This window comes from Microtus ochrogaster, chromosome 4 (genome assembly GCF_000317375.1).
Source record: "Microtus ochrogaster isolate Prairie Vole_2 chromosome 4, MicOch1.0, whole genome shotgun sequence".
Lineage (NCBI taxonomy): Eukaryota > Metazoa > Chordata > Mammalia > Rodentia > Cricetidae > Microtus > Microtus ochrogaster.
The window spans coordinates 62,248,480-62,259,459 of record NC_022011.1 but is presented as its reverse complement, the minus strand read 5'-3'; the positions used below and the strand labels follow the sequence as shown (position 1 = coordinate 62,259,459).

At 40.8% G+C, this 10,980-nt stretch overlaps 1 protein-coding gene across 2 annotated transcripts in view; it reads right to left on the bottom strand.

Annotated features, from left to right (window-relative positions):
* Acvr2a (activin A receptor type 2A) overlaps positions 1–10,755 on the bottom strand; it is a 76,866-nt gene extending 66,111 nt beyond the window's left edge. For both annotated transcript variants that reach the window (XM_026777095.1, XM_005346388.3), the window contains exon 1: positions 10,216–10,755. In XM_026777095.1, coding sequence (XP_026632896.1) covers positions 10,216–10,270 — 55 coding nt within the window. In that variant the 5' untranslated portion in view covers positions 10,271–10,755. The remainder of the gene's footprint in view (positions 1–10,215) is intronic.
* Between the last annotated feature and the right edge of the window lie 225 nt (positions 10,756–10,980).

Sequence of the window (10,980 nt, the reverse complement as noted above, 5' to 3'; positions counted from 1 at the left end):
GATAGATAGATAGATAGATAGATGATAGATAGATGATAGATAGATAGATAGATAGATAGATAGATAGATAGATAGATAGATAGATAGATGGATAAAAGTGATGTTTTGTTTGGTGATAGTCTCCTGTAGCTCAGGCTAGCCTCAAAGTCATTACTAAGCCAAGTATTGACCTTGAGTTTCTGATCCTCCTGCCTACCTGGAGTAGATTATAAGCCTGCACCATGACTTTCTGTGGCACTAGGGAATTGAACTCATGGTTCTATGCTTCATGGGTAAGCATTTTACCAATTGAGCTACAGCCCCTTCAAAATATTTATTTTTAAAATTCAAAAACCAGTAGGACAGAAGAGACAGCTCAGTGGGTAACAGAGCTTGTTCCACAAGCAAAAGGGCCTGACATATGACTGCAAGTGCTACAACCTCCACACAGCAGGTGGGGGTGGGCTGTAACTGACAGATCCTGAGAGCTCTCGGGCCAGAAAGCATCTCTGAAAGATAACAGTGCACACCTGAGCATCTGGGTCACTGTGAGACAAACCCACCCAGTCTCAAAGCAAAAAAGATGACAACAACACAGGAAGAAACACGAAGATCTACTCTGGCTTCTACATGCACACACACTAGCGTGCACATCCACACTCACAGAATTCTCCATACACTCTCCATGGAGCACACACATATAAATCAGGTGAAAAAGCACTAACACTGTAGAGAAAGAATCAAAAAGATCAGGAGTTCAAGACCATTCCCAGACACATAGTAAGTTTGAGAACAGTTTAGGCTATATGACGTGTGTGTGTGTGTGTGTGTGTGTGTGTGTGTGTGTGTATGTATATATCAACTATGTTTTTAAAACATAAGTAGTTGGTACCTAAAAGACTTGAGAAGCCTTTCAAATTTACTTTTGCAAAAAAAAAGTCTGAAAAATACCTAATATTTAAACATAGTTGTCCAAGAAAAGTATTTTAAATTCCATCATCAGCTGAGATAGATTTACCTTCATATTTTGTTTTTATTTTTGTTTTTCTGAGGCAGGGTTTGACTGTGTGGCTCAAGATGGCCTGCTACTGTGTAACACAGGAGGACCTCAAACTCACTGCAATCTCCCCTACCTCAGACTATGCTACAAGAGGACTGCTTAGAACAAGAAAACCTGGTTTAAAATCAAAAACAAAAACTGCTATAGCCAAAGCTTCTAGGAAATTGTAGCAACTCTCTGGCACTCTATACTTACATTTCCTTTGGCTGTATAGTTAGAATATTATTTTGCTATAATTGCTCAGTAATTTAACTAAAAATTTAAAAATATCTCCCAAGAACTGAACCTATATTTTAAATATCTTAAACACTGTGTCCTTCTAAAACTAGACTCAAAGATTACAAACATATGTTAATGTTATTCTGAAGCAGCTACTATGTTACAGAGTGTATTTCATTTAATACAACTTGATTTATATATTTGAAAATGTAATCTCAGAGTTTTAGAAACTTGCCAAGCTCTAATAACTCATCTATTCCAAGCCATCTTGGAATGTGTTAGATTACAAATGTGATGTGCCACCTAAAACTCATAAAGATGTGAACAAAAGATTTCTTCTTCCTACTGGAAGTAGAGTAGAGGCAGAGTTTCACTCTGAAGCCTAAGCTGGCTCAGAACTCACTATATAGCCTATACTGGCCTTGCAATCATGGAAATCCTCCTGCCTCAGCTTCACAAATTCTGGGATTACATGAGTGAACCACTACACTTGTAGTATTTGTTTTGTTTTGTTTTGTTTCTCTGTGAAGCCTTGGCTATCCTGGAACTCACGCTCTGTTGACCAGGCTGAGCTCAAACTCAAAGAGATTCTCCTGCCTCTGTCTCCTGAGTGCTGGGATCAGAAACATGTGCCACTGCCAGACAAGTGGGGTTTTTTTTTGTATTGTTTTGCTTTGCTTTGTTTTTAGTTTTTAGTATCAATCTTATGAAAGATAAATTTTAAAAATCAGTAATCCTAACTAGGAATGAAGGCTTTGTAAGAGGCATATTTTATTATAATGTATAAAGAGCTGACATGTTCTAAACAATCTGTCCCCACATGTGCAGCCAGTCCTTCTAGTTCCTGTCTTTCTGCTTTGCATGTGCTTGTTTCAGCAACACTGAAAAATAAAGTTATACCCAGTAATATTCTAGACAATTAGAGAAGAACTGTTTGAATCTCGGCCAGAAGAATGGCCTGCGAGACAGATAGGCTTCAATCATGAATAACACATACAAACTCCATCACACACCTTAGTCTACTTGGGGACAACAGTAGTGCAGTAATAAAATGCCCCACAACATTAAAAACATAATCTAGATAATCAATAAGAGTAAAACTGTAACTATTAGACGGTAACTATTATTTAACACCAACATTTAAAGCCATTAATGCTCAGAATCATTACTAGACAACACATGGAGATAGATCCATCAGGGTCTCCCCTTGTAAAATATCATTACATTTTCTCATGGATTTTAGTGCCCTTTTATTTTTCTAAATTTACATGTGTATCTTCATTCACGTTTGCCATCTAAATCCACAGCCACCTAAGACACATACAATATGTTTCTACTTACTTCTGGCTTGTTAGTTCTTTACTACTTGTTTTTAGTAATGCCTTCGTCTAACTTCATCTTCACATACAAGGGCCTGTATCATCCAGCCCAGCCTCACCTCAGTTCCTACTCTTCCATCTGGATCTATGTCTTCAGTTGACACTGGATCTCTCTAAGCAAGCAGAGCATTCTTCAACATACCAATCCTTCCCTCGGTTTAGGTCAGAAATCCTCCATCCCACCTTGTCTTCCAGTCATTCTCAAGTTCATGATCGAGTAACACCTGTTTCTGAAGATCTTTTGTGGCTTTTCCTTCACATTCCATAAATATTCTTTTAAATGTCCTTTTAAGACCTTGTATTCCCAGGATTAGGACCAATTTCTGCAAGAAGCATTTCCTGAGTGAAAAACTCTGAAATCTCCCAAATTCAAAATGGTGCTAAAACAGAATTAGACTAATTTAAACAACTGGGCCAGAGAAAAGAGAGTTGAGAAAGTCAACTCCAAATTCTCCCCTGAACAGTGTGCTCTCTACCCCACTCACTGGCTCACAATCTCTGCTAGAGGTTAATTTTATGGCCATATTCTTCTGCACGTGGGTTTCTGGTACGTTCTTCCATCTCCTTCAGACAGCACAGGGCAAAGGGAACGAGGGAACTGATGAACTACATCAGTGTTTTAACAATGACAGTCCTTCAGTTGGTCACTGACTCAATGGAGCATACTCAACATTTTTTAAATGTAATTTATTTATATGTATGGGTGTTTGGTCTGCATATAAGTCTGTATACTAAGTGCAAGCCTGCTGCCCACAGAGGCCAAAAGAGATTGTCTGATCCCCTAGGACTGTGAGCCACCATGTGGGTGCTGGGAATTGAATCTAGGTCCTCTGGTATATCAGCCAGTGCCCTAACTGCTTAGACATCTCTCTAGCCCTAATACTTATCATTTTTAAAAATGAAACAGAATATAAAGATAAATAAAAGTATCCTTCCTATACACAGTAAGTAATTCATGAAGCTTTAATCTGACATACACATAGAAACACATGGGAACTAAGTTGTGATACAATGTATAATTCTCATTGTGGATTATAGTTTAAAATTTATGAACATGACTGAACCTGAAGATATAGAAGCATCTTTTGAAATCTAATAAAATGTTAATTTTATTCTAATAATGTTAATCTAATAAAATGTTAATTTCAATTAATCAATTGAAATTCTAATAAAATGTTAAGTGAACAGAACTTTAGTTTATCAAAACAATCACTAGCAAAACGTTTTTTCTTAATAAGATGTCACTATTGCCAACTAATCCTAAGAATTAGAAAGCTTTAAGTGGCCATCTAACCTGAGTTCAGCACTTAATAATATAAAAGGAAATGTATGCACCAATCATGCAAAGAAATTCCATTTCAATCACTAAATAAACATTTTCAGATCACCTACTGTGCGCCAGGGTTGACACCTAGTTCAATCTGTGGTTAAAGGGAAACTCTTAAGAAATGAAAAAGCAAGGTAAGCACTGTAGTTTAAAGAGAAAATGGGCAAGTGAACATTTGCAGCAATTACTGAAGCTAAAGTCACTCAGAAAGTGTGACTGAACAAAAAGCTACTACCTCAATAGTGGCTAGGTGGCAGAGAAAATATTTCTAAGGATAGCACTTCTCAGTCCTAAAAAAATTATAGGAGTTAGCCAGGTAAAGGAGGAAGAACAACGCTCACAAACTCTCAAGGCACCGCATTCTGAGTCTGTATGACTGGAGCACTGAACTCATGAGAAAGAAGACTGACAACAATGTAGGAGAGCTTGCCAGACCCTCCTGAAAAAGGAAGGTGGACCTCTGTGAGTTCAAGGCCAGCCTGGTCTACACAGTTTCCCACGCCAGTCAAAGCTACACAGTGAAACATCTCAGAACAAACAACTAAATCCACTAGTGCTCACGTGCCACTTCTTTATCAAACCACTCTCTAAAGTGGGCATCATTTATATCCCCATTTTGTAGGTAAGAAAAACAGGGCACAAGAAAATGAGGTCAAAGGTGAAGATGTGAACCCTGTATAAACCAAGGAAATCTAAGTATGGAATGCATAGCTTTAACCACTATACCAAGGTTAGAAAAAGCAGGCAAAAAACAAATGATGAAGGCCTGTATATGTCACTATGCTAAGGTAACTAAGTCAGTGAAAGTTTTAAGCAAGAATGGCATTCATTCATTCATTGTTTTTTTAAGAATGAATTTTAAGGTTCTTACTATGTAAACCAAGCCAACTTGGAACTTGCTGAGATATCCCTGCTTCTGTCTACCCTGTGATAGGACTACAGGCATATATACTACATATCCAGCCTCAAATTTCTTTCTTAATAAGAATAGTTTGGGGGGGGGGGGGCTAAGTAGTAGCTTGGAGAAAAAACACATAATTAGCTAGTCTTGTTTGACAAGATGTTAGAGTTTAGGTAGGAAAGCCTGAAAGATGAGCTAGCACCAGAACCCAGGTATAACCACAAGGACATTTTTGTTCACTAAGCATAAAAATCTCTCAAATTTTTTTCCTAGGCTGACCATTCTATCAGTTCAAAAATTTCAACCTCAGAAAAGAACATAATTCTTTTAAGTCCCTGTATTACACAAAGCATAAGCACTAGATGCACAGATATCCATGAAAGTGACTAAGGAATCTGGTCAAGAATGACAGAATGTCAACTGCTATCTACAATAGTTTTCTTGCCTTCTTCCTCTATACTCTATTCCTGGAACTTTCATCTTCAATAGTCAATTTTAAATCAATGTTCTGTCTAGACATGACTGTTATAACCTAACAGAATTAAATCTACCGCAGAGGAAGTCTAATATGGGCCCATCAGTGGCAATAAATCCACTCACAGGTCTAGTCAAATCTTGGCTTAAACAGACAATGAATGAATAACAATAAAAGATTTTTCAAAGGCAGCGAAGAGTTAAGGAAAACTCTGAGTATGAAAAGAAAGTAAGAACAATCTGAAATTCAAACCATTTGATTCGAAATTAAAACCAGGGAGGGACACTATGTATTATGTGTATATGTATTATGCATACATGATAGTCCAAAATGCAGCAAATGAAAACACAGTGGGGAAAGATGGGGAAGGAGCTGGAGAGATAGCTCAGCAGTTAAGAGCACTGGCTGCTCTTCCAGGGGACCAGTGTTCCATTCCTAGCACCCACATGAAGCCAACAGCTTGTCTGCAACTCCAAACCATGCACATATACCCACATGCAGACACACATATCAATATATAATTAAAAATAACAAAAATAATTTTTTAAAAAGACTAGCCTCAAACATTCTGGATTCTCTTATGAATGGTGTTATACTACATATTTTAAGAGTGTCACTGTGATTCTCATCTTGCCTAGCTAGATTAACTTTCTTAACCTAGAGTTCAAAACCAGGTATTTATTAATTACAATCAGGATTTAACCTTAAAAAGGATAAAGGTCTTTAAGGGACCATAGAATAGTACTTGGTGTGTCCTAAGTGAGCAATCATAACTAAAAGCCAGCTAATTATTCTCAAAAAATGATACACTCAAGAAATCATTTTTAAATGTTAAAGTTAGATAAACAAGAAATACCCTTGGAATCATTCAGGGAATGCATTTATTATATCTGCATGATATAAACCTTTCAAGCACCAAGTTTAGCACACACAGCCCACAGCCATGCAGCTCTGGGATGTCAATAAGGATAAAAAGGAAAGATCCTAAGAGGTGAGTATTATGAAAGAGAATACCAGATCAAAAACAAATATAGCTCAACATGATGCCATGACCACTCATTCGTCATGTCCATGAGCATCGGTCTTCATAAACAGTCAGCAAAACACTGCAAAAGAACAATACATACAACTAGAACTTATTTTCCTAATTCAATCATTCTAAATTTAAAAGACAATGAAAACTCTAACAGGGTCACCTGGAGATCACCAGCCTCCTGCACTAATAACACTTTGATGACTGACTTCAATAGGAGGGAGCCCACAGCTCTTTAACACAGTGAGGCTTTTTTGTAAAAATGTATTTATTTACATATATGAGAACGCTGTCTTCCTATAGTTCTACATGACAGAAGAGGGCATCAGATCCCGTTATAGATGGTTTGGAGCTACCAGGTGGTTGCTGGGAACTGAACTCGGGACCTCTGGAAGAGCAACTAGTGCTTTTAACCATGAGCCATCTTTCCAGCCCACTCCTCATATTAATGCTTTTAAAGCTTAAGAATTAAAAAAAAAAAATGGTTTCTCAATCTGAGCACTGCTGACATTTTGAGCTCCGTAACTCTGTGTTGTGGTAGCCGCCGTCCTGTACAGTATCCTGTCCTGTCTTCTACCCACTAGGTGCCAGCAGCATCCCCTCCCAAGTTTGGACCAAAATTTCTCCAGATATCTCCGGCAAGAGACAAAAACCACTCCATCATGAGAAAAAACACTAGCTCAGATCATAAACACAAAAAAATTCAAAATGGTAAGAGAGAGGGAGAACTTGTTTTGGTTTTCATCTGGTCTGTATGTTATGGATTTGATCACATACGTGTAAGAGTTTTCTGCCTTTAAGAAACAAAGCACTGGGGCTGGAGACATGACTTGGCACTTAAGAGTACTAGAATTCAGTTCCCAGCAGCCACATAGGCAGCTCAGAACTAATTCCAGGGGATTTAACACCTCTGACCTCCATGCATTCAAGTCCACATACCCACATGCAGACACACACCTACACATAATTAAGACTAGAAATCCACCCCCAAAGAAAGAAGGAAGGAAGGAAGGAAGGAAGGAAAGAAAGAAAGAAAGAAAGAAAGAAAGAAAGAAAGAAAGAAAGAAAGAAAGAAAGAACTTACTACCTATCACTTGCTAGCCAACATTCAGAAGTCCTGGGCTGTCCTATCAACTCTCCTTCCAGCCACACAGTGATACTAGCTATCAATACTCTATTTCTGCTCCTTTCTTGAGTATACTGACCATGCTGCTGCCAGTTCACACACGATCCAAAAAAAAGAATCCTCAACTTGTGGGCCACTCAAATACCACAGGAACTTTAGCACCCTAGGTGGGATAAACCTCAAAACTGGGCAATGTTAAACTCATCCTCACATTTTAACAAATTGTGAGAACAGACACAAATTAACCATGATGTTTCAAAAAGTAAGAAGCAGATTTGTGTTTTGAAACAGACTCTGAAGAAGGATAAAGAGGAATAAAAAAATTAAAAATCATAGGGAATCTGAAGGCATTCCAGGATGAGGGCAAAACTTGAAATGTTTCTCCTGGAATGAGAGCAAGGAGGAAATTATACACTTGGCCATCTCCTACAGGAATAGTCTGCATAATCAGTCTCCACAGCACATACCATGGGATGGAAGCTGAAAAAAACCAGACCACAAAACACTAAAAAAAAAAACAGCAAGGATCTGTCTTTCCTGAACACCTAGAATAAACACGTTCCTTACTACTGTTTCCCATTTGATTTTATTTTAAAGTCAGATACCCAGAAACAAACCGGTAATTTAGTAAATTACTTAATTCTAATAAAAATAGCCACCCTCTGCTTCCAGTGCCAGATTACACATTACACAGAAAAATCAATTAGAAAACACACACACACACACACATACACACTTTTTCAGAGTGCATTTGCCTTGTAACAAAGTCCTTTTTTAAAGACTTATCAGACATTTTAAGCAAAAAAAAAAAAAATCTTAATGTATCAGTATGGAGTATAGCTTTTCAAATTATTTCAATGGATTACCTATATGTTCTGTAACAACAAAACCACTCTATTTCAAAATTTTCACTATTAACCTGCAAGCCCAGAGAAAATAATAGTGATCGGAACTACTGCTCAATTCTTCTTACTCCCAAGGCAAGCAGGGGAAGCAGTAAGATCTGTAGTGTCAGCCTGCTTTCCAATCAGTGATACCTTGGGTCTGCTCAAGAATCACCGCCTTCATCAATTAATGAGACTCAGGTGGGTTTGGGAAAGACTAATGTCTACAGTCCCTTGATCAGTGGCCATGATGCCCCTCCTCCTCGAGGGCAGATCAGAAAAAAAGGAGCTCTGCCCTAAAGTTCACCAGCCAGACCCAGAGGGTCAGGGGGAAGAAAGAGTACGATGGAAGTCAGAAACTACAGGGTTAAGTCATTTCACAAAAGCAAGATGTTTAACATTATCAAAGCCTTCATCCGTTTCAGACACCATTGTTTAGCTTGCTCTCCAAACCGAGCACAAAAAGAACTGTCCGCCTGCCTTCAGCATGTTCCTTCTTCCATTTAAACAGACATGATTCTTTCGGTTAATCTCTGGCAATGATCGCCATTTCACAACACATTCAGCCCACCCGGAACTGATCAATACCACTACAGACATAAGACTAGACTTTATCCATTTATTAACCACAAGGAAATGTACCATTCAGCAAAATTCTATACATTACAAAAGATTCTATTAAAACGGGGGTGGGGTGGGGAAGACGGACACACACAACACACACACAACACAGAGGTACACAAAGAAAAGCCTAGCACCTTCCAATTTCCCTGTGACATAGGAGGTAACGACACAACCACGAAACCTGTCAAACTGTCCCCCCACCCCTATTCTTGATCACAGTCTAGTAGATATACACTGAATATTTACAATGAAGGCATTCATTGTGACTTTTGAAGTGTTTCCTCCTCGAACTAACTCTCCTGCTAAGTGCATCCGCACACCTTGCAGCTAGACGTGGGCATTTCCAGAATTTCAAGTACAAAAGCCTAGCCTTATTTCAACCACTGGTTGCAGCCACACAACGTCCTCACAGTCAATTTTTTTTTTTCAGATATAAAATGGCCAGAGGATTCTCCTAACCTCGAGCTAAAATACATCTCACAAGAACAGCCCCGTTTAACAGTGAGCACAATCTCACGTGCCCTGTTCTGAACGGAAAACAATGCGTCGGTACGAGACGTTGAAAAGAAGTCATCGGTAGGTAAGCAGAATCCCCGGCTGAAAAGAGCACCCAAATGGTGGGCGAACGCCAGCACACACCAACACACAGCAGCACACCTCTTCTGCACGGGGTTACGGCTAATACTCCGACAACTCCAACTATTTTTAACACGACTGGACAATGAAGTTGGAGAAGACGTGCGAGGAGACCTAGATTAAATTCCAGATAGGATGCATTGTTTCTCACAGTCAAAATTAAACACCAACTCACTCGATCTCTGTCTCGATATTCACCGGTGAAGCACTAATTAGATGTCGACCAGAACCGGCCCTTGTTTTGGAAAAGCTTAGGCTAAATGACATTTCGGAATACTCGTTTTGGGTCTCAACCTTTACATAAATTTTCACTTGTGGTATTTGCGGCTTAACAGCAACCCAACCAGCGCTGTCATCGAGTGTTATGGCCACAAACCATGACTTTCTCACTTCCACAACAACACGGCACTCAATCTATCAGTTCGCCAAACCAACCCAAAACAAGAGGGATTCATGGAGGTTTCCAGATTATCGGGGCTGCGGAGTCGGGCGCGGGAAAGCCTCGGCCGCCAGAGAGCTGCCCGGCCGACGGCAGCCGGCCACAGCCCCGCCGCGCCGGCTCCTCCACCTACCTGAAGAGCAGGAGATAAGAAAGACGGCGAACGCCAACTTTGCAGCAGCTCCCATTTTCCCGAGGCGCCGGGGAAGCCGTAGGAAGTTCTCGCTAGATATCCAGTTCCCCGGGTCTTCCTCAGAGACAAACCTCCTGGTGTAAAATCAACCGTCATAAAACATATTCGGAAGCCCCGAGACGGGGGGGTGGGGGGGTTGGATCAAAAAACGTTCAAGGGGTTTGGGGGAGAAAAAAAAGCACAACAATTTAAAAAAAAATGTACCACGGAGGGAAAAACCGCCACACACACGCACAACACGGAACCAAACAACGAAAAGCCAACAACAACAAAAGCGGGTTGAAATCACTGTCAAAATCACTGTCAGCTCCGCTCGCCTCTCGCGTCTCTGCGAACAAAACGCCTGGCTGAGGCGACGAGGCGGCGGCGGCGGCGGCGCCCGCAGCCGCCCGGACGGTCCGGGAGCCGAGCTGCTCCGACGTCCGGACCGACCTTCAACCCGGACACCCAAAGTCCGCGGACCACGCTAGCCGAGCTTGCGGCGGTGGCGGCGCGAGGCGGCGGTGAGGAGACGGCGGCGGGAGACGGCGGCGCAGGAGGCGGCCAAGTTCTGGTCCAGGCTGTGGCTCCGGCTCCCGGCTCCCGGCTCGGCCGCGTTTTTCGGTCTCCTGGCCTCCGCCGGCCCCGCCTCCTACACTTCCGGTTCCGGCCCGAAGCTGGAAGCCAGGCGCGGCGGTGAAACGCTCGGCGGCGGTGGCGGCGGGA